This window comes from Saccopteryx leptura, chromosome X (assembly GCF_036850995.1).
Source record: "Saccopteryx leptura isolate mSacLep1 chromosome X, mSacLep1_pri_phased_curated, whole genome shotgun sequence".
NCBI lineage: Eukaryota > Metazoa > Chordata > Mammalia > Chiroptera > Emballonuridae > Saccopteryx > Saccopteryx leptura.
The window spans coordinates 7884445-7909793 of NC_089516.1; the positions used below are offsets into that span (position 1 = coordinate 7884445).

Consider the following 25349-nt stretch of genomic DNA (forward strand, 5'->3'; position numbering starts at 1 on the left):
TTCACATGTAAAATAATGAAACTAGATCTGTATTTTACACCACTCACAAAAATTAACTCAAATGGATTACAGATTGAATCTGTAGGACTTGAAACCACAAAATTCCTAGGGAAAAAAACAACAACAACAAAAACATAAGAGTCAAATTATATTTATTTGAATAGTATTCAGCCATAAAATTGAGGTAATCATACCATTTGCAACAACATGGATAAACTTGTCAAAGCAATTCTATTCAATACATGTGGTGTTTAGTAAATAAAAACAATGCACACAAATGATACTCATTGTAAATATTGGATATATCTAAATTACCAGTAATTTCCAAATATTAAGTAATATCAGATTCACTTCATGGTTATAGCTCTTAATTCCTTCTAATCAGCGAGCCTGTGGTTAATTCTACTCGAAAATTCTCCTTTTTAGCCTCATTTACCAGGTCCACTAAGAATTGAAGAGTAGTTCTCAAGGTGTAAGATTCTCCCAGATTATGAGTCAGTGGACTACAAATCTTTACAAAGCCTGGGAGACTCAACTAAGGCACCTACTAATAATCAGCTTTATATTTCTCTGGAGATCCCTTATATGTGAGACCTCAATCTACAGAGGAGAGAAAGAAGTAGCTCCAGGCTTCATAAAAGAGGTGGTGCTTGAATAAGGTCTTCACAGATGAGTAGATGTTCAATGAATGGAATAGGGAATTTCTGATAAAGAACTCTCCATGTCTAGAAAGAATATGGCTAATTTGGGGGATAACAAATGATGAGTACACCCAAAGGAAGTAAAAGGAGGGAAGTCATAGAAGATGAGGCTAGAGAATAAAGTTAGTTAGGACAAGAATGTCAAGAAGATTATAAGGCATTAAGATTCAACCATAGGTAACAGGAAGACAATCAAGGATTTAAAGCAGAGAAGGGGCATGATTAGATATGGTCTATAAGAAGATAATTTAAGATGCCTTTCAAAGGACATAATGGAAAGGTTGGGATTATGGTACCATAACAATTTCCCACAAGAGAGAAATGATGAAGTTTTAGGTTTAGGCAGTGGTAATGGGATTAGAAAGCAGGGGTTAGATTAACAAGATAAATTTAAGATTAAATTGCATTAGACAAGGTATGGAAGAAATAATAGAAAGAGTAATACTCCACTCAAAGTTCCAGTTTAGGCATTTAATCAGATGGTGATTTCTTGCCTCAAAGAGGAGCTGTAAGAGAAATAAGATTCTGAGAGAGGAAGATAATGAGTTCAGCCTTGGGCATATCTTTGAGATGACTGCCACAAATCCACATAGAAATGCCTAATCTTCAGTTGAATATGTTAATCTGGGACCTAGAAGAGATGTTGCAGTTAGAAATGTAGAAACGGGAGCCACCAGGTGGTGGCAGTATTAACTACATTCACTCAGTGCAAAGGTGTAGAATGAATAGACAAGAGAAATAAGGATGAGACATCCATGAATGTGAACATTCATGGTGGGGGGAAGGACCTCAACAAGAAGGAGTGATTAAAAAAATTGGAAGAGGTTTTGGCCAGTTGGCTCAGCAGTAGAGCATCAGCCCGGCATGTGGAAGTACCAGGGTTTGATTCCTGGCCAGGGCACACAGGAGAAGTGACCATCTGCTTCTCTATCCCTCCCCCTCTCCTTCCTCTCTGTCTCTCTCTTCCCCTCCTGCAGCCAAGACTCCATTGGAGCAAAGTTGTCCCAGGCGCTGAGGATGGCTCTGTGGCCTCCGCTTCAGGCACTAGAATGGCTCCAATTGCAGCAGAGCAACGGGCCAGATGGGCAGAGCATCACCCCCTAGTGGGCATGCCAGGTGGATCCCGGTCGGGTGCATGCGGGAGTCTGTCTGTCTGCCTCCCCGCTTCTCACTTCAGAAAAATACAAAATACAAACAACAACAACAACAAAAAAAACACAAAATCTTGGAAGAGTACCAGAAAAAAATGTAGTCATTGATGTTAAGACAGATAGAGTTTTTTGGATGAGGATATCAACTATGCCAAGTGCAGCAGGGATGCTGAGTAGAAAGAGGCAAAGAAATAGGTCATCGGGTTTGGCCATTGGGACATTTTTGACATCAGCAAGGGCAATTTCTCTAGAGTTGTGAGACAAAAGCCGAGGCTGTAGCTGGTTGTAGTGAGATTTGAGACAGCGAGGGAAAGTGAGTATGTAGGCTTCTCATTTAAAGGACTAATGCTATTGAGAAAACGGGAGATCAGATATTAGCTTTAAGAGTTTGAAGAAAGGTAGAATTTTTGTTTTGATTTGTTTTATTTTTATGCTAAGATGAGAAGAGTATAAAAAATAAAGGGGAGATGAAAAGGACAAGAGAGCTCAAAGATAAATGATGGAGCAGTTCTGGAAGGGGAAGGAAGGAGCAATCTCAGGAAGATAATGGACAGATTCTTGCACTGGAAGAGAAATATCAGTTCCTTACTCTGACAGTAAGTTTTACAGGTGGAGGGGAAGGTAGTCCAGCTAAGTTCACATCCAATAGCCTCTATTTTCTTGGTGAAGTAGTGCTGTGTCATCAGCCACAGAGGGGCCACTGCCTCAGGCATAGCCTCATCAGGGGTGTAGTCAGTTACTGGGTATGTGAAGCTGGAAGAAATCACCAGGCTTTTGATATTTTGTCCTGATGACCCTCTTTACCATCAGGATAGACTATCTAGATATCCCAAAAAGTACCCTAAAAATATACTTCTCAGTACACTTATTGAGGGGGCAGATTTTTAAAAATGTATTTTAAACATAAAACCAGAAGATGAAGCCAGAGGTATGGTGCATAATACTCAAAGATGAGGAGAAGTAAAGGGGTTCAGTATTCAAGTTATTCATCATTCATCTTCTTGGCAAACCCTTTACTCTTCACTGTATCTGTTCATTCATTTTACACCACTTTAATTGTAGGGGCCAGAAAGAGTTAATAATAAAACCATTAGTTTATATTACTGGAGTCCTTACCATGTATCATGCATTCTTTAAGGTATTTTATATATTAATACATTTAAGCCCCTTAGCCTTATAACAAAGTGTATGAATATTATTATTATCTTTATTTTACAGGTAAAAAAAAAAACAGAAAAAAGAGCTTGTGTGATTACTCATGGTCATATGGCTAGTAAAAGTGCAGAGTCAGCTTTCAATGTCAGTCAGTCTGGTATGAGTCCACCCTGTTACCATTAGTAGGACAGTAAAGGCCTAGAAGGTTTGTACTGTATACCAAGTTCATGAGTTAGATTCGTATCCATTTCCTCCCTCCCTCCCTCCCTCCCTCCCTCCCTCCCTCCCTCCCTCCCTCCCTCCTTCCTTCCTTCCTTCCTTCCTTCCTTCCTTCCTTCCTTCCTTCCTTCCTTCCTTCCTTCCTTCCTTCCTTCCTTCCTTCTTTTTTGAGAAACAGAGAAAGACAGACAGGAAGGGAGAGACATGAGAAGCAACAACTCATAGTTGTGGCACATTAGTTGTTCATTGATTGCTTTCTCATACATACCTTGATGGGGGGCTCCAGTTGAGCCAGTGACCCCTTGCTCAAACCAGTGCCTTTGGGTTCAAGCCAGCAACCTTTGGGTTCAAGCCAGTGGCCATGGGGTCATATCTATGAACTCATGCTCAATCTGGCCACCCTGTGCTCAAGCTAGCAACCTTGGGATTTCGAACCTGGGTCCTCAGCGTCCCAGATCAACTCTCTATCCACTGTGCCAACACCTGGTCAGGCTGTATCCATTTATTAATTACAGAGCCATGCTATGGGCTGTGAGTCTGGAGGCCTGCAAGAACCTTTGGAGTGTTTTGTCTCAGAATCTGTTTATTATTCAACTTTTCATCCACAGATTCAAGTACATTAATCTTCTATAAATATTTGATGAATAAATAAATGAATGAGCCTAGGTATTTTCTCTCCCATCACCCAACAGCTCTCTTTCTGGAAAATACTGAAACCAGCTTGTAGATTGTGGAGACAAGCAGTTAGTAGCTCAAGAAAGGAGTGATACAGTGACTGCTACCTTCCTGGGTTACACAGCCTGTGATTTTCTCTCTGGCTAATGGCATTTTTAGTCTTTTTTTTGTTTTTTTTTGTATTTTTCTGAAGCTGGAAATGGGGAGAGACAGTCAGACAGACTCCCGCATGCACCCGACCGGGATCCACCTGGCACGCCCACCAGGGGGCGATGCTCTGCCCCTCCAGGGCATCGCTCTGCCGCGACCAGAGCCACTCGAGCACCTGGGGCAGAGGCCAAGGAGCCATCCCCAGCGCCCAGGCCATCTTTGCTCCAATGGAGCCTCGCTGCGGGAGGGGAAGAGAGAGACAGAGAGGAAGGAGGGGGGTGTGGAGAAGCAAATAGGTGCTTCTCCTATGTGCCCTGGCCGGGAATCGAACCCGGGTTCCCCACACGCCAGGCCGACGCTCTACCGCTGAGCCAACCGGCCAGGGCAAGTCTTTTTTTTTAACATCTTCTTTCAATACAAGTTTGTGATATATTTAAACAGATTCCAGGAAAATGCTGACTATGACATATCAAAAGTGTGCCCTTCCATCTGGCCTTTTCTCTAGCCCTACAGTCTACTTCCTAGTGTATTTTACTAGTTTGACTCTGGAATATTTTCATTCAATAATCTCAGTCATTGGGGCATAGCTGGAGAAAATGCTAAGTCTGAGGCTGAAGTCTGCAATTTGATTCTCTTTATGACTCCTTTACAACATGTATGAAAAAGCCCACGCTTGAAAATGAACAGTGGAGGGAAGGTTTTGAGTGCTGCTTCCCAGGTTAGGGTTATTTAAGGAATAAGGAGACTGCTCTCTGAAATAATGTCTGTGGTCTTTTCTTAAGCAAAGGAAGCACTTGCTGTTTATGTACAAAGTCAATTTTACTTTGTATCAAGGTACAAATAAATCACAAAGTATTTGGGAGAAACATTTACCATGCCTGCATAACTTGTAGGGACTCAGGGAACTTACTGAAAGCAGTAACAGCTAATTCCTATCTTCCAGCAATGTGTTATCTTGCTGAGCAAATGAAATAACACACATAAAACAAGTCTGAGCAATACCAGGCAGTTCTTGTGTGTAAAAACATGCAGCTTTGATTGGAATTATGTCATGGAGGCTAGGTCTGAGTAAGGGGAGTTGATGATGGCTGAAGTAGAAGAAAGAGGTGGAGAATGAATGAGGACATGAAGTATAAGTAAGGTTTGCAGTGACAGTGTGTGCTTCAGATGTGCCAGACAACGTGTTACATGTGTAACATGCATGATCTAATTTCTTCCCTATAATATTGAAAAGTTCTATTGTTATCAATTCCATTTTTCAGATCCAGAAACTAATGTTCAGAATCCTTACAGCTGGCACAGCTGTGAGAGGCAGAGCAGCTGGTCAAATCCAGGCTATCTGATGCTGGAGCCCACACACCCACTGCATTGTTCCTTGTGGTGGCCTAGGTAGGCTCAGGGTTCTTGTGTTTGCAAATACCCAGCACATCTGACTGGAAGGGGCCTTTGGGAGAGTTAGGCATCAAAAGAAGCTAATCTGGCCCTGGCGGGTTGGCTCAGCAGTAGAGCGTCGGCCTGGCGTGCGGGGAACCCAGGTTTGATTCCCGGCCAGGGCACATAGGAGAAGCGCCCATTTGCTTCTCCACCCCCTCCTTCCTCTCTGTCTCTCTCTTCCCCTCCCACAGCCAAGGCTCCATTGGAGCAAAGATGGCCCGGGCGCTGGGGATGGCTCCTTGGCCTCTGCCCCAGGCGCTAGAGTGGCTCTGGTTGTGGCAAAGCGACGCCCCGGAGGGGCAGAGCATCGCCCCCTGGTGGGCAGAGCGTCGCCCCTGGTGGGCGTGCCGGGTGGATCCCGGTCGGGCGCATGCGGGAGTCTGTCTGACTGTCTCTCCCCATTTCCAGCTTCAGAAAAATACAAAAAAAAAAAAAAAAAAAAAAAAAGAAAAGAAGCTAATCCCCCCCCCAAAGACTCTCTTAGATTCTTGCCTTATTTTAACTTGGGGGACTTTTCTGCCTTCATTATCTGAGAGTTTGGGAATGGGGCCATTTCTCAGTAAAGGACTTTGATTTCTACAATGCTGCTCTATTGTGTTTGGTACAACCCACAAAATTAAGAGCCTTCTTCACTCTTAGAGGAACAGCTCTACTCTGTTCAGTATCAGAGATCCTGTCACCCTGAAACACAGGTGGAGATATATATATATAAGCATAGGACAGTTCCTACAAAATCTCATACAATGCAAAATTTAGGGGCCTTTGAATTTTAAGGAGGTTATGCAATAATGCAGGTTCAACCTTTAAATTGATGATTATACACCCTGGCTAGTGATACATAGTTTTTATAAAAGAGAGCCATGTTTTACCCTCCTCTGTATATAAAGAAACAGATCAACTTTCCTCCAAAGAATCTCTCCTCTTCTTTCCTTGTCTCCTTTTCCCTGCACACAATTTGTTGCTATCTCTACTGTATTCCCTTAAAATATTACTTTTACCATCACATTGCATTATAGTTAGTCTAATTGATGTCTTACTGCCATGACAGACTGTGAAATTATTGAATGCAAGGATCGAATACATTTTGGTATTTCCAGCATCTTCCAGGCACCACTGGCAGTGCCCAGCCCACATCCCCATCCTTCACCACATCAGTGCATCATCTGACTTTCAAATGCCATTAGTTGCATTTCTTTGCTTGAGGACTTTCTCTGACCCAAGCCACCTTATCCACCTTTGCGGCAGACCGGAAGTAATAAACCAATGCCCTCTGAGAATACTCTCATCTAATGACTGATGGGAGTGGATATAAAATATCCTAGCTCCTTCTTCCCTTGGGCAGAAGAGCTCAGAAGAGGGTGTCTTCCAGAGTTGCTCATGAGATAAAGCTTCATTTGCCCCAGAAGATAATGAACTTGCTAAACTACCTTTTCTTGGTTTCCTTCCCTACCCTGACTCTGTTCCCCACTTCCCAACTGGCGTACTGTTCAATTCTCTAATAGACTACTTTCACTTGAATCCTTGACTCAAATGTAAACCTAAACAAGTAAGCTCTCAATATACAGAATTCCAATAAATGACCTTTTTAATTAAACTGAGTTACAAAGATGCATAGTGTAGCATGAGATAAGAGACATAAAAACACCATGCTACAAAAGTACTAGAGGCCCTTCAGTCAAATTTGAGCACATGTAAACACAACAAGCATCATGATTTCAGGGTTTCCCTCTGCAGTAGGGAAGCGGCTGTCCTAGTTGTTAGTAGAGAAGAGTGCATGTCAGGAACTCTAGCTTCTATTTTTAGGTCTCTCGCTGACATAGAAAACCTGTTTCCTAACAGTACAATAGTGACCTTCCTACCCTCAGAGAAATGGCGCAGAATGGCTAATGAGGAAACAAGTCCCCATTTGTGGAAGCTGCAGAGGAACAGAGGAGGGAAATGAGAGTTAGGTGCCATTCATTGGCAAACATGGTACTCTAAGATCTCTTTTGTCAGCAAAACAGCAAGTGCTGACTTGCATGGCAGTGCTATGGCCTTGAGCAGGATTTAGGTCTCTGACCTTTCAAAGCCTGACTCTGAGTCTAACATTTCCAGAGGCTAACAATTGTTTTCTTTATTTTTTTAACCTCACATTAAAAGATATATTTTTTTTGAAAAGGTGAAATAATTACTCTCATGTAGATATAAAATTACATGTGTTAAAGTTTTTCTTTAACTCATTAAACAGTGAGGAGACCAGGAAGATGGTATAACTAGTTTAAAAGAAAAGCTGAAAAACAGACATTTATAGATCAAAAATATTGAAATGAATGCACAAAACTAGTCTCTTCCACAGTAGGGGAGGGAAGTCACTGGAACCTTGACAGTACCTGACAGATTTTGCCAGAATAAGCAACAGATATTTTCCAGTTCTATCAGTTATACAATATATAGAGATAGAATGGAGCTCCAATAGAAGCAGAATCAGATAACTTGGAAGGGTGTGCTATCAACAATGCATAGTTTTTCATTGAAGTACAATTATTCTCTACACTCACAATTGTTAAATTTAATAACATAATCCCCTGCCAATAATAATTTTAAAAATCACTTTTTTTTCTAGAGCCTATTTATACTTTTAAAATCTAGGTGAGTAGATGTGAGCATAGTAAAATGTAATACAGAGATATAGTGCTTGAGAAAAGTACATGTGATTGTTAAATAAAGGGGAAACTGTCAAGATTCAGAAGGAAGATCTTTCCTTGAAAGAGGAAGGAGATGGAAAGAGGAAAGAAATAGGTGGCATTTCACACACACTATCACACCAAGTCCTCCCAATAAACCTGAGAATTAGGTGAAGATAGTTCTTTTTTTTTTTTTTGTATTTTTCCGAAGCCAGAAACGGGGAGGCAGTCAGACAGACTCCCGCATGCGCCTGACCGCCTGACCGGGATCCACCCAGCACGCCCACCAGGGGGCGATGCTCTGCCCATTTGGGGCACTGCTCCGTTGCAACCAGAGCCATTCTAGCGCCTGAGGCAGAGGCCACAGAGCCATCCCCAGTGCCCGGGGCCAACTTTGCTCCAATGGAGCCTCAGCTGCGGGAGGGGAAGAGAGAGACAGAGAGGAAGGAGAGGAGGAGGGGTGGAGAAGCAGATGGGCGCTTCTCCTGTGTGCCCTGGCCAGGAATCGAACCCAGGACTCCTGCATGCCAGGCCGACGCTCTACCACTGAGCCAACCGGCCAGGGCCTAGTTCTTTTATAGATGAGAAAATTAGAGCCCAGAGCGATTCAATAGCCTACAGAGGGTCCCACAAATATTATGTAGTAGGGCCAGGATTTAAATCCAATTCTTCTGGCTCTGAAGTTTATAAGTTTTTTTCCATTATGCCATGCTTCACTGGTCAAGGATGATCTCATAGGGGAGGGCAACAGTCAAAAAATTGCCCAACTCCCTCCTTGAGGAAGACAATTCAGTAGTAGTTTCAAAGAGTCATGTTGCAATGCTGCTCATTGGTGATTGTCCTGTTTTTGTCATGATTTTATCATTCTGTTGAGTGCTCTGGAAAGATAAACAGAATTCACTTCTGATTTCACAGGCTGAGATGAGACAATTGATTTAAATAAAAGATCTTTTGAAAGAACTACTCTTTGAACCTAAAGAGATAGAGAATGGCTGATGGGGTTAGAATGCCTTGTATTGCAAGTTGCTCTGAAATGAAATGGAAATGAACCTATTTCTTGGGATGCCACTGGCATTTCCTTTCCTAAGGAGGTTTATATTCTGATCAGTAGGATTCATTAGGCATTTACTGAATGTCTACCATGTGCTCAGTAGTATACTGAGATGCCTTGGGAAACATTACAATGACTCAGATCTGAACCACACCCTGTCTAGAGCATACTAGAAAAGATTAGACACGTTTGAAAAATGTACTATAATACAGCATGATAAAGTTTATGCAGCTATGAGAGTGCCAAGAAAGATGATAGTCAAGTGGGGAGAATCATGGAAAAATTCATTGAGTAGGTGTCATTTGAAAGGGACTTATAAGGATGAGAAGATTTGAACATGGATATATATATATATATATATATATATATATATATATATATATATGTATACTGTACCTAATTCCATTATTATAACCCCAAAATATAGCATAGTTCCTTCTTTAAAAATTATTAATGAAATTTTTTAATTTCTAACCTAACAGGTTGGTGAACTTTCTATTTATTTTACAATATAGTAGAGGATTCAATTAATATGAGAGAAAGTCATCTTCAATTCTATTTTGGTTACTTCCTATAATGAAAGAAAATATCATTTGGGTTCATGAGAGTTTCCATTTCAAAACTAATTCCAAATGGCATTTAAAATTGTCTTCTTCTAAGTTCAAATGGGCCTTAATTTATTATTCACTGAATTCCCAAGATAGCAAGAATCTTGTGTTTTCCAGCATTTTTCTATCTGATGACATTTCATTATAGCATAAATAGAAATATATGTAGATTATGCTTACAAATTACGCCTAACATGAAGGTTTCTATTAGTCTGAGATATTTAAAATGTGAGATGAACTTTGTCACCATAAGCCAAGTGCCCTAAATATTCCAGAACATGAACTGCACACTTTAAGGTTACTGTGATCCTGCAATAAGCAGAAAAGCAGCAGTTCACTTGTATTAGAAAAAGAATTAACAAAAATGTCCTCTCCGTGATGCTTGGTTGGGTATACCCTTTTTGTTTCATTGGACATTTCTTGCAGAATGACTCGAGGCCTTTTTAGCAAACTGTCCTTAATGCCTAGTTTTCTTATATTAGTCCTATAATTCATTATCTCATTATAAATAATAATCAGAAGACCAAGTATATACTAGCCACATGATGGGCTCTCAATAAATGTTTGTTGATTTAATGAATGACTGAAGATTTATAAGATGGAAATGAACAGAATTCAGAAAAAGCTTGCAGAGAAGGCAAATTAAATTTTCTAATGAACAAAGGAATATAAATGTAATAATACTTCTATGTTTTTAACTAAAGTTTATTTAAATATTTTTAAATATACATTATTTGCTGAAATATATGAGAGAGATGACTTTCTTATGAGAAAGTCATATGACCAAAATATTTTAATATAATACTTAATATAAATTAGTAATTTGTTTGGCTGAGCACAAGAATAATCTGAGGCTCATTTAATTACTACATAACATGTAATCTGTATTAAATAACCTTTCTATTCATCCTGCCATTTTTACCTTCTTTTTATAATTTAGTGGTTCTCAAGCAGGGCTGACATTTTGTCCCCAAGGGGATATTTGGCAATGTCTGGACGCATTTTCGGTTGTCACAACAGAGGCCATGGGAGGCTACTGGCATCTAGTGAGTAGAGACCAAGGATGCTCTTCAACATCCTACAATGCACAGGACAAGCTCCCAAAATAGAGAATAATCTGGCCCAAAATGCCAATAGTCCTAAGGTTGAGAAACCCTATGTATGTATGTATGTATGTATGTATGTATGTATGTATGTATTTTTAATGAAATTTATTAGGGTTATACTGGTTTCAGGTGCCCAATTCTACAACACATCTCTGTACACTGTACTGTGTGTTCACCACCCCAAGTCATGTCTTCATTCATCTCCATTTATCCACCCCTATACGCTCCTCCTCTTCTCCCTCAGCAATCAACCCACAGTTGTCTGAATCCATAAGGGTTTTTTTTGTTCTTTTTTGCTCTATCCTATATTAAATAAAGAAGCTTGCAGCAATGATCTCAAACCCACAATGCTACATTGTTGTTCAGACAGGAAAAAAATGTTTATACTTCATTCCTGGAAGCAAGAAAGTTATAAAAGGTAGTTGGATCCTGCTAAAACATTCTAAAGCTGAGAACAAAGCAGAGTTTATGGAGAGAAGAGGAAGTAAATTGAATGGGATGTGCATTATTTCAGTAGAGAAAACATTGGTAAATCTAAGTTATAATCTCATCATCTCAATTTACTCCATATTAAAATGTGTTTAATGATGTACCTCCTGCATAGGTATATTTTGATAATCCACTGAATTTGTAATGATACTAATACCACTACTATTACTATAAATAAATTAAAATTTACTGAACAACTATTATGAGCTTTCCATATATTACTACTAATTCTCACAATTAGCATCATTATTGTCATTCTACAGAAGAATTAACAGGCTCAGAGAGTTTCTATAATCTGTTCACAGGGGGTAATAACTAGAACTAGTGGCAAAAACAAGGTAGATTGGTAATCACCTAATTTCAAATACATCTTTGAATAGAGTGACCCAAAGTCTCAGGACAGTCCTGGTTTATGACTGGTGTTCCTGGGTAATTATTAATAGCACCCACTTTCTCTCATAAAAGTGATTCTCCTATAAGAGATAATGGCTCTTGTCTTATTCCTTCTCTTTAAATCCTGAAGAAATCCATAGCACGTAAAGGTAGAAATTTATTCTCATAGCCCTCTGATATGGATCTGAGCTGTGTGTATCTGTCCATACAGTCATCTTTGTGGGAGAGCAGTTGACAACTGGCAGCCATTAGTAGGAGGGACTCACAGAGCCTGCCATTTGGCTCTCGGTAGTTAAGCTACCTTAGGTGCTCATTCATCACTTTGGCAATTTCATCACTTTATCAACATGGCAGGTCCAAAGCAAATGGCTTTCTGGACAATCTAACCAAGCTGTTCAAATCAGTCAATGTCCGATTTCTTTGTTTTTCTGAATATTTTGCTCTTGGCACAAACATGGATGTCAGCAACCACACTGAATGTTGTAGGACTGGTAAAAAACCATTTTGGCCTTGTGTTAGGAAGTAAAATCAATAATATATAACTCATTTGTGGTGAATTTTCAAGATTAAAATAATGCAATGGGTTAGTTTGTGTGGCTATATAATAATAACCTTTAAAAAACTTTCTCTGTTCTTTCGGATTAGATGCCTCACATCACCCCTCACAAAAGGAGTATCACCATGAAAAGCCATTTCTCCCCTTTGCAATCCTTCCATCCTTTAAGGCTCTCTCTTTCATGAGCATCAAAGCACCATGCAACACAGAAAGCCATCCTAAGAAACAGTGCTTCCCCACATTCAAATAGTAAGGCTCTGACCCTTAGCTACACATCTTCCTCTTTCCTCTATGTGTTCTTTTCCCCCTTTATCTCTTGAGCTAATGGCAAGAATATTTCTACTAGAAAAAAAATCTTCTTATGCCAAAGGAAATTTATTTTCTGTATACATCAAGCACATATATTTAATATTCCATTCCCATCCAAGCACCCGTACTAAAGCAATTGTAGTACTTGAGGACACATTAAATTATTTACGAAGAATAAAATGCAAAATGAAAACACTATTCTTGTCTATTTGCGAAGAGAGGGAAAAAAATAACATTTTCATCTGGGAACTGAAAGAATGTCCCCTGCTCTAGTCTTTTACCTTAAAATGATGTTGGAAAATAACATCAACTGAGGCAAAACTAAAAAATACTGACTAGTCATTTTGGTATTATACAAGATCCCCTATTTTCCCTAATGTGCATTGTTAAATCTTTGCTGCAGCACTCATTTTAACTGTTTCCCAGCTTTATTGAGATATAATTTACATATAACACTCTGTAATTTTAAGGTATACCATATGTTGAGCAACATACTTATATATTGCAAAATAATTACTACCATAGCATTAATATTGCAAAATGTCCACCACTGTAGCATTAGCTAATACCTCCATCATGTCACATAGTTACAATTTCCTTTTGTGGTGAGAACATATAAGATCTGCTCCGCAACTTTCAAGTATACACTACAGTATTGTTAACTACGTTTACCATAACTTATTCATCTTATAACTGGAAGTTTGTACCCTTTGACCAACAGCTCCCCATTTCCCTCACCCCCTACAGCTCTAATCTCTGTTTCTAAAAGTTCGGCTTTTTTAGATTCCAAAAATGCATTATCATGCAATAGTTGTCTCTGATGCTTATTTTTAAACTGAATCCACCACGAAGCTCTAAAAAATATATTTGTTGTTAACTTAGAAAGTGTTACTGTGTATGTATATATATATATTTGTTCATTTTAATATAGTCACTAGAAATAATAGCTAAAATTTTGTTACCATGGTAAAAGTTATAAATATTGGTTCCAGGTTTTAAATATGCAAGATACTGAACGCTCTTACTATTGATTCATTCTATGAGCAATGCCTGAGTCATATTAAATACAATAACCGAGTCAAATGTGTTAAGTATTTGTTGCCCATATTATCTAGCCTGGTCCCATTTTACTTACATATAGCCTCCTAGCTCTTGTGATAACACAGTGGACAGATTCAAACTTGATGGTTTTCACTGGGGGAGTTATTAAGAGAACACATCTAGGAATTAATACATTTGTCAAGTCTGATTGCTAGCAGAGTTTTTCATTTGCATCCCAGAGTTATATCTCTAGACTTGAACATCATTACATAAATTTAGTCTTAGACAAATAAACTGGAAAAGTTAAACTGAGCTTTACTGCTTCTTTGTTCCTCTTCCATTACCTCTCACTTACCCTGCAGCCTCCAATAAAACATTCCTTTCTTGGCAGGAGCACAGGGTTTTCTAACCCTATAAGTTCCTTCAGTTTCATTCATACTTCTGTTATTATCACTGAACAAATTTATTTTCCAACAATAATTTGTTAACTGAATCAATGTGGATCAGCATTTTCAAAATCATGTTTTGCTGAATGTTTACCATCTTGGTAATGTGCACCATGAAAAGGACAGTCTATTTTTAAAAAGCTCTTCTAGTCAAATAAATTTAGGAAATAACATGGACTATGGTTTTTAGGAGCACCATAATTCACGTAAGTGTATTAAAGTTTTAGGGAGGAAGAGGAAGACATCAACAAAATAGTACAGTAGGTAGCACTGAGCTCTTGTTCCCCCCACAGAAAGAGCAAAAAAGTAAATATAACCTGTCAGAATTAAGTAGGTTAGGACTCTATAAAATTATCAAAAAGTTTAGAGCAACTAAGTGAATCAAGAAAAAGCCAATTTCAAAATGGTAAAAAAGTTTAGTGGTTGTTTTACTTGTCCTTGTGCCCCCCTCTCCCAGCATTGGCTTTGGGTTTTAATCAGTGACAGCCTACATTCTCAGTGTGAAACCCTGATCCTGGTTCTGGAGGATGCAGAGAAAAGATTACTCACAAATTATCCTGTTCAACTATTGCAACATATCATATTTCCCCATGTAAAGACGCTCCCATGTATAAGATGCACCTTAATTTGGGGGCCCAAAATTTGAAAAAAAAAAGAGTATTACATAAAGTTATTGAACTCCAGTTTTATTCATCATAAAATTCATACAACTCCTCAACAAGCGTGAAAAAGCAGGAAATACAAGTAAAAAATCTACAACCACTGTATAAGATGCACCCAGTTTTTAGACCCCAAATTTTTTTAAAAAGGGTGCGTTTTATACATGGGAAAATACAGTATCTGTGTGCTACCAGAAGAACTGATGCAAGGCACTTGTATTAGTTTGCTATGGCTCCCATAAGCAAATACCAGACTGGTTGGCTTAAATAACAGAACTTTACCTGCTCACAATTCTGGAGACTAGAAATCCAAGATTCAGGTGTTAGATTCAGTCCTCCAGAGGAAATCATTTGTATTAGATTAGTGCCTACCCTCATGACCTCATTTTATCCTTCTTACTTCTTTAAAGATTTGTTCTCCAAATATGGTTACATTTTTGAGTTGCTGGGGGTTAGGATTTCAACGTATGTATTTGGGGACACAATTCAACCCATAACAGTGCTCAACTCTGTTCTACCTACCTTGGAATTCAGGATTAAAAGCAGCAGTATTGATCCAAAACACTTCAAACAACACAAAAACTCCTTACATACTTGGGGCAAAAGATTACAGTTGAAATATACAATGGGCTAAGTCCTGGGAGCAAAAGCTGAGGAGAGGTTCTTAGGAAAATTAGGTAATTTAGAAAGCCATATTCATTCTCAAGGAAGATGCATGTTAAGAAATATCTGATTAGATCTTAGGATTTCATCTTAGGCTGATCCCTAGTTAATTTCAAGACTAGCTAACTACTAAAGAAATACCCCAGCCTAGAGACTCTCTGCAAACACTGGGGAAAGGTGCACCTTCTCTGTCAGTCTGTTTGTTTGTTTTGTTGGTTGATATTTTAACTCTTGGTGTTCAAGATCTAGCTCAACCCAAGCTAAAGAACACAGACTACTTGGCCACACATAAGAAGGCATATAGTCTTCGCAAAAATACTTTGGGAGAGTCTCTAAACAGGCATTCTATTATAGCCTTCCACAACCAAAACACATTCAGCAAAGTTCAGGGGAAGGGGAAGAGGCTGATTCCCAGAGTTATCACATTATAATATCCAAATATCCAATTATTAATAAAAATCACAAACATACAAAACAACAACAACAACAACAAAAAAACCCCAAAAAAGTATGTCCCAGCTTAAGGAGTAAAATAAATTGACAGAAATTATCACTGAGGAAGCCTAGACATTGGACTTACTAGATAAATCCTTTGAAACAACTGTCTTAAATATACTTAAAGTTATAAAGGAAAACAGAGATAAAGAATGAAAGGAGACCAGGAAAGTAATGTTTGAATAAAATGAGAATATCAACAAAGTGATAGAAATTACCTAAAAGAAGAATAAATAAATTCTGGGGCTGAAAATTATAAGAACAGAAATGAAAAATTCACTAGAAGAGCTAAACAATAGGTTTATGTAAGCAGAAGAAAGAATTAGTGAACTTAAATATGGGACAATTGAATTATTAAGTCTGGAAAGCGTAAAGGAAAAATAATAAATAAAGCTAAACAGAGTCTAAAGAACCAATGGTACACCATCAAATGGACCATCATATACATTCTGGGAGTCCCAGAAAGAGAAGAGGGAAAGAAAGAGGTAGAAAGAATATTTGAATAGAATATTTGTAGAAATAATGTCTTCCCAAATTAGATGAAATCTATAAATCTACAAATCTAATAACATCAATGAACTCCAAATAGAAAAATCCAAAGAAGTTTACAGTGACAAACTATAATCAAATTGCTGAAAGCCAATGACAATGCGATAATTTTAAAAATAGTAAGAGAAAAATGACATGTTACTTACATGGGATCCCTAAGAAGATCATTAACCAATTTTTCAGTAGAAACCTTTAAGACCAGAAGGCAGTGGTATATGTTTAAAACACTGAAAATTAAAAACAAAAACTGTAACTGAGAGTTTATATCCAGCAAAACTGTCTTTCACAGATGAAGGAGAAATTAAGACATTTCCAGGTGAACAAGGTTGAATTAGTTTATTATATGTAGACCAGCTCTACAAGAGATGATAAAAGGAGTCCTTGAGGTTGAAATGAAAGGATGCTAGACAGTAACTCTAAACCTAATGAAGAAATAAGTATCTCTGGTAAAGGTAAATACATTGACAAATATTAAAAACAAACAAACAGTACTATTGTATTTTTTGGTTTGTAACTCTACTTTCTGTCTCCTACAGAATATAAAAGAAAAATATATTTTAAAATGTTTTAACCTATGCTATTGAGCACACAGTGAATATATATATATATTCGAAACCACAACATAAAGGGAGAAGACTGTACCTGTTTAGGAGTGGAGTTTCTACATGCTATTTAGTAAAGGTGGTATCAATTAAAAGTAGATAGTTATTAATTTACAGTGTCAAATGTAATCCCCATGGTAACCACAAAGAATAAATATATACAAAAAAGGAAATGTAAAAGAATCAAAATGGTTCAACTAGACACAAAAGAGGGTAGTAATAGAGAAAATGAGACACAAAAATGCTGTAAGATATACAGAGATCAAATTCTAAATGGCTGAAGTCATTCCTTATTAGCAATTACTCTAAATGTAAATGAGCTAAGCTCCCTAATAAAAAACCATAGATCAGGAGAACAAATAAAACAAACTATGATTTAACTATATGCTATCTATGAGAAACTCAATTTAGATCCAAAGACACAAGTAGAGTGACAGTGACAAGATGGAAAAATATATCCTATGCAAACAGCAACCCAAAGAGACCTAAGGTGGCTATATTAACATTGGACAAAATATACTTTAAGTCAAAATCTCTTAAATGATTAGCTGTCTCTGGTTAAGTATAATCATAAACCTTCTAGAGCAGTGGTCCCCAACCCCCAGGCCACAGACCGGTACCAGTCCGTGGGCCATTTGGTACTGGTCCGCAGTGAAAGAATAAATAACTTACATTATTTCCGCGGTACCGGTCCGCGGTCCGGGGGTTGGGGACCACTGATATATAAGACTACGAGACAGATTTTAATAGATTTTAAAGATTAAAGTGATAAAAATATATTTTCTAACCATAGTGGAAAGAAACTCAAAATCAACAATAAAAGGAAAACCAGAAAATTCTAATATTTGGAAATCAACACACTCTTAAATAACAAATGGATCAAACGAGAAATTATAAGGGAAATTAGAGATGAATAAAAACAAAAATACAACATACCAAAACTTATGGGATGCAGTATATGTAGTGCTCAGAGAGAAATTTTAAATGTAAATGCCTGCAAGAAAGATCTCAAGTCTTATAACCTTATATTACAATTTGAGGCACTAGAAAAAGAAGAGAAAACTAAATCCAAAGTTCTCAGGGAAGTAAATAATAAAGGTTCGAGTAGAGAAAAAAAAATAGAACAGCAACTAGAGAATCAACAAAACCAAAAGTTGGTTCTTTTAGAAGATAAAAAAATATATAAATCTTTAGCTAGATTGACAGAGAAAAAAAGAGAAGACTCAACTAACTAAAATTAGAAACTAAAGTGGAGGCATTACTATTGATTTTACAGAAATAAAAGAATTACAGTCTTGTCTAGATAGCTTGGTTGATTCAAGCATCATCCGGAAGCAAAGAGTTTGCCAGTTCAACCCCCTGTCGAGATACATACAGGACCAGATCGATGTTTCTGTGTGTGTGTGTGTGTGTGTGTGTGTGTGTGTCTCCCTCCCTCCCTTTCTCTCTTGCTAAAATCAATGAATAAAAATTAAAAAGAACAAATTGAAAGAGAAGATATTATAAACAAATTAGATAACTTTGATGGTATAGGAAATACCTAGAAACACACAAATTACCTAAACTAACTAAAGATATAATAGAAAACTTTAACAGACCTGAAGCAAGTAAAGGGATTAAATGAATAATCAAAAATCTTGCAACAAAAAAAAGTTCAGGAACAGATGGTTTTTCAATAAATTTCTTTAATTAATTAATCAATTAATTTTGAGATTTTATTTATTGATTTTATTGAGGGGGGAGAGAGAGAGTTGGGGTGAAGAGCAGGAAGCATCAACTCGTAGTTGCTTCTCATATCTGCCTTGACAAGGAAGCCCAGGGTTTCAAACCAGCAACTTCAGCATTCCAGGACAATGCTTTATCCACTGCACCATCACAGATCAGGAACCAGATGGTTTTAAGCATGAATTTTTCCAAACAGTAAAGTGAGAATTACCACAAATCCTTCTCAAACTGTTTCATGAGATAAAAGAGAAAATAATACTTAACTCATTTTATGAGGCCAACATTACTCTGATATAAAAGCCAGATAAAGATACCACAAGAAATGAAAACCACAGACCAATATCCTTTATGAATATACATGCAAAAATCCTCAACAAAATGTTAGCAAAACAAATCCAACAGCATAATAAAAGAATTATAAACCATGAACAACTGGGATTTATCCCAGGAATGTAAGGCAGTTCAATATGATAAAATCAAAGAAATACCCCACAATAATAGAATGAAGGAGAGAAAATACATGATCATCTCAACTGATACAGAAAAAGCAGCTGACAAAGTCCAATACCCTTTCACAATACAGGAAAGAAGACTACTCAAAAAACTAGGAATAGAAGGAGACTTCTTCAACATGATAAAGACCATTTATGAAAAATTCAAAGCTGACATTTTCTAACTATATGCCATCTACAGAAAGCAGATTTAATGGTAAAAGACTGAAAGCTTTTCCCCTAAGATTGGAAACAAAATAAGGACGCTTGCTTTCACTACTGCTATTCAACATTGTATTGGAAGTCTTACCCACAACAATTACACAAGAAAAAGAAATAAAAAGCACTCAAATTTGAAAGGAAGAAGGAGAACCATATTTGCAGATGACATGGTCCTCTATATATAAAACCTCAAACAATTCAAAAGAAAATTACTAGAGCTAATAAATTAATTTAGCAAAATTGCAGCATACATGATCGACATATATAAATCAGTTGTATTTTTACACAACTGCAATGAACAATCTGAAAAGGAAATTTAGAAAACAATTCCATTTACAATAGTATCTACAAGAATACCTAAAAATAAATTAAGCCAAAGAGGTGAAAGACTCATAACTTCAACTATTAGGATAATTATATTGGCTTCAGGCATTTTACTCCTGTAGTTAAAAAAAAAAAAAAAAAAGTGTCCCTGAGGTTAGGCAATTTCTGCCTCCTAAAAACTCTGTGACCTTGGAAAACTTAATTAACTACCTTTGTGCCTCATTTTCTTTATCCATAAGATGGGGGACAATGTAGCACCTAACTACTGAAGAATGAAATAAGGCACTTACCGACTCACAGTGAGGTGTTAACATGTCAGCTCTTACTATATGCATGTGCTAATCCTTCATCCCCCCCCCCCAAAAAAAAAAACCACCAAAAACAAACTTACTTGCAAAAGAGAATTAATCCAATAGTTTGTGGATTTCACTTGCCACTCAAACCAAATTTATTTTAAATTTCAATTTCTTTTATTTTAGTCCATTTTATGTATTGACAATCTAAATGCTGGAATAAGTTGTCTATGATACTGCAATATTATGTGGCTTCAAGTCTAGAAATAGAATCAACATACATATTTAGAAAAAAACTTACTTTTTCCTCTTGGTTTTATATCTAAATGCAAATGAACCTTGAGACAATGCCCAAGATTAAAGAGATCAGATAGAAAGAATAAAATTTTCCCAGAAATGTGCAAACCAATGGAAAACGCCACGGTTGGTGGGTCAGAAGGGAGAGAAGATACTGTGTAATGAATGCAGTGCAGCGAAGTGGTGGAAAGTTTGGGGTTTGGGGATCAGAAAGATGAGATATTGAGCTTCCACTTCTAATAACTGGGGCAGCACTTTAGGCAAGTTACTTAACCTTTCTAACCCCGCAGTCCCCCCATATGAAAACATCTCCTGCAGCAGTAAAATAATTCCTCTTTTGTAAGGATTATACTAGATAATTTTTAATATGCTTACTACAGTGAGTCAATATGCAGTAGCTTAAAAATTATTTTGAGTTCTAGCATCATACTCACACTGCCATTTACTGGGAAGGATAAAAACAAATTATTGATGGTATGGCCCAGCCTTTTAAATGCTTCCAACTCAGTTGGGGAGGCCAGACAAACAAGTACTGTACAATACAAGGAAACCTACATTTGAGTTTTCAAATTCCTCCTGTTAAGACATTTTCTTTTTCCTGTTTCTTTCCTCCATCATTCATTTTCAAGTCTTCCACTCTGAATCAGACTACCTAAAAGGAAATATTTTATTGTAAGAAGAACAGAAGAGCAAACATACAAAATTCATCATGACTTGCCTCTACTTTGTATAATTTATTAGGAGAAAAAAATAGTGATTTTAAAATACAATTTTATAGCCAAGAAAGAGATTCATTTTTGTTTTGTTCTGAGTAACCAAAAAGGAAAAACAAATCAAGCATAGTTGGAAGTGACCATGGAGAAGTCAGCTTGGCAGATGCCGAAATAACAGGGAATGGGATGAACCACAAGACTTGGGGGTTGAAAAATGTTTTGGTAATATGGTGATGCTTGTGAATCCATGTCTGCAAACATTTATTTTAATCAGAAAAGTTAGTTATGCTAAAACTAAAAAAGAGCTTAACACATTGTTTTTACCAAAACTCTTTATTCCTTCTTTTACCAATACTCTTTGCCTGGGGATTTAAATTAGCTGTCTTGCTCAAGTTTCCTTTCCTCATTCTGAGAACCCAACACAGGCCTGGAGAGTTTAAAGACGTGGTGCTCAAGTGCCACCACAGCTGTGTTTTACTACTAGCCTTTGAGGGAAGCCTCAAGCCAAACTCCTCCTCATTCAGATCCTACTGGCTTGCTGGGTACGGAGAGCCACCTGGGTGTGGCTTACACCAGGTTGCTAAGCCTTTTTTTTTTTTTTTTTCCAATTTGCTAAAATGAATGAAGAATACTTCTCTTTCTGTTTTTTTTTTTAATAATTTTATTTTTTTAATGGGGTGACATGAATAAATCAGGATACATATATTCAAAGATAACAAGTCCAGGTTATCTTGTCGTTCAATTATGTTGCATACCCACCACCCAAAGTCAGATTGTCCTCTGTCACCTTCTATCTTGTTTTCTTTGTGCCCCTCCCCACCCCCTTTCCCTCTCCCATTCCCCCCTCCCCCCCCCCCCCCGTAACCACCACACTCTTATCAATGTCTCTTAGTTTCACTATTATGTCCCACCTACGTATGGAATAATACAGTTCCTGGTTTTTTCTGCTAAGCCTTTTTTGAGTGAAGATAAACATCACTAGGAAAAGCAAAGATGGTTCGTGGCAGTATGTTCTTATCTCAGAAAGCATCTGGGGAAAACTACATGGGGGTAATAAACATGTTCCTCAGTAAGACAAGAAACAAAAAATAATCAGAGAGTGATTTATCGAATGCCAAAGAGCAAAATGTCTGTGGCCATACCCCTCTGAACACACTTGATCTTATCCAATCCCAAGTTGAAGGGCAAGGGAAAAGAGAACTAGTCCCTGGGACTAGCATTAATAACTCCGCTTTACATTACACATTTATTGAGGCAACAATCTCGATATTAACTTACTTTTTTTTTTAAAAGGAGTTAATGTCCATTGTTTCCGTATTTCTTTACATCATTTTTCATTGATAGGGTCAAAGAATTATAGAAAGAATGGGATAAATTCAGAGGTATCAAGAGACTCAAACTAGACCTACTGATTTAAAGGATATCACGTGAAAGGTGAATGGTCCTGACCCATTCACAGTTCAAACTGCAGCTTCATTTAAACTCATGACCCAAGCTAATTTCATCACCTTGGGATGTCCACTGTTGACATCTACAGTATCATTGAGCCTAAGGTCAAAGAAATCTACCCACCCAAAAGGCTATTTTGATAGCAACTGTTGACAATGAATTCAGTTTAATAGTTTTCAGCTTATATTTTTCCAAAGCTCCTCAGGGTAAGTTATCATGGCTTAACTGTCATTATTCAAAATTCTAGTGGGAATATTATCACCATGAACATCTGGGTAAAACATTTTCTTTTTTTGCAATCTCACCATCATTTTAATTTGTTTGCATCTTTTGTCATTTGCACAGATGTTGATGAAGCTGTAATTTTGCTTCAATGTCTATTGCAATATTTTTATTGCATTCTGCAGGTCCTCCAGTAAACGTTACTTGCAATATTTTTATCAACAGTTTTGGATCAGTCACGGAAACCACCATGGTAAGTGCTATAATGCCACTGGCAAGAGAAAAACTTGACTTGATTATGCTATGAACACAATCTGTCAAATTTTCTATTTATTGTTCAACTTGCAGGGCCTCCTGTAAATGTTACCTGCAACATATTTATCAACAGCTTTGGGTCAATAGCAGAAACTACAATGGTGAGTGGGACTGAGCATTGAAGCCATGGTGTGAAGGAATGGGACATGGGATTGAAGAGTACGATTGACTGTTTGGGGGACATTTACTGAGTGCCAATCTCTAAGTTCACTCACCTCTAGAAAGCAATTATTTATACTCTTTCACTTCAGGAAGTCATTAATCAAATGTTCATTACTTAAAATACAATAATCATTTATCCATTATGCCAGAGAAATTTTGGAATCACTTGATGTTTGGTTAGATTTAGGTAAAATAATCAGTAATAAACATGGTAATATAGTTAAGGATGTTTAAATCTTTGTATCTCCAATGTTTCAGAAATATAAGTTTCAAAGTTTGGGGAATATTTTTATAGGCAGTTTTTTTTCATATAGGTTTTAACATAGTTAAGCCTCATATATGCAGCATTTAAGCTATACACCAAGGGGCTGACTTTACAATAAATACACACACACATGTATGCGTACACAATTTTGTTAACAATAGAAAGTAGTCCTAAGTCCACAGCCATTACAACACATGCATGGCTTCTGCAAAAAATAAATAAAATTTTTACAAAAATAGAACTATCAAAAGCTCATCATAATGTACATGCAAACATGTTTCATGTACATAAGATTTAGATACTAGAAAATTGACTGGATTCCTTATAAATGTCATGGTGACGGTGTTGCCTTGACACAGCCTATTTAATTAGGTCAGTAGCCTTACAGTGCTAAGTTATAGTGTGGAGACTGCATTTGGTGTGAAATATTTTCTTGGTCCCTGTAAAATTTATTTTATGTCTTAATCATTTGGCTGCTTTTATTTTCATGACTATGCACAGTATACAGCCATACTATTGGATGAGATCAAAATATGATAGAATACAGTTAAGCATGACCAGGTACTATGATGGCCAATGTCCTAGAAATACTCAGGAAATGAAATAATGAGCACAATGCCACTGAGATGTAAAAAAAAATAGTGTTCCCCTGTTTTTATGAATTTTCTCTTCTAGGCTACTAGGATCATGTCTAACAAATTTCTGTATTTTTTGATATCCTTGATGCTAGAAAGAAATAATTTCTCTTTTACCAGTCCTTTTCACCGGCAAAATTAAGCATAATGCAACCCCACTACCTGTCATAATATTACTCTGACACAGCATTGTCCAGAAATGAGACTTCTGGAGCTTTGACAGGATGTAGTGCATAAATTATTTCACCCAAATAAGATAGTTTTGATAGGGTTATTAGATGACTCATAAGAAAAACTGAACATGGAAAAGGTAATGCAACTCTGAGCTTGGCATTCAGTTTCGGTCTCTCTTCTCTTGGTTTTTATCTTGATAAACCTCCCAGCAGCCCAAATCGCTGTCACCAGCTTTACACGATGGCATTCAATGACAATATTTGCACGACCTAATGCTGATTGCATTAATTAGATCCTAAGTTGCTTTGATTAAATATCCTCATTGCATTTTACTCCCAATCAGAAATGCAAATGTGCACCTTTTTGATGCTCACTAATGCAAAAAAAAAAAAAAAAAAAGCTTAGTATTTCAGGAGATAAAAAGGGAAACTATGGATATGCTGGTTTTCCTGTGTCTTTAGCAGCTACTGAAAATGGGCTGCTTCGGTGTTTCCTGGTCATTTATTAAAGTGTTCTTTGCCATGTTTCCTACAAGAAAATCTGGAAGTCACTGTTCAAGTGTAATATCAACGGCCTGTCTATGTGCTGTATGAGATATATTGAGTTGCATGGTCAGAAGAGTAATGTATATTATGCTTCCATTTTATTTCTTAGCTTTTGATGTAATGACAAACTTCATTTGAGAGTAAGTTTAAATGCTATAGAAACATTTACCTAAAACCTATGTACTGTAATTAATCAATGTCATTCCATTAAATTTTCTAAACAATAAAAAGTACATTTATTTTCCTTAATATGGCTTTTGTGTGAAAGTAAAATATATTTTTGAAACACTATCATGCTTAAAGCTAAGAATAAATCCTCATGCCATATCGAGTAGGGACTGGCAAAAATTTTTTTTATAAAAGACCATTGTGCAAATATTTAAAACTTTGAAGGCCAGGCAG

At 37.1% G+C, this 25349-nt stretch overlaps 1 protein-coding gene across 2 annotated transcripts in view; it reads left to right on the plus strand.

The window, feature by feature from the left end:
• The window catches only part of GLRA2 (glycine receptor alpha 2), a 180965-nt gene that overhangs the window by 21825 nt on the left and 133791 nt on the right, over nt 1–25349 (plus strand). Inside the window, exon 3 of one of the 2 annotated variants that reach the window (XM_066356230.1) lies at nt 23037–23104. In XM_066356230.1, coding sequence (XP_066212327.1) covers nt 23037–23104 — 68 coding nt within the window. Of the gene's footprint in view, nt 1–23036; nt 23105–23199; nt 23268–25349 lie in introns of both variants that reach the window. The other variant, XM_066356231.1, reaches the window with a different exon arrangement.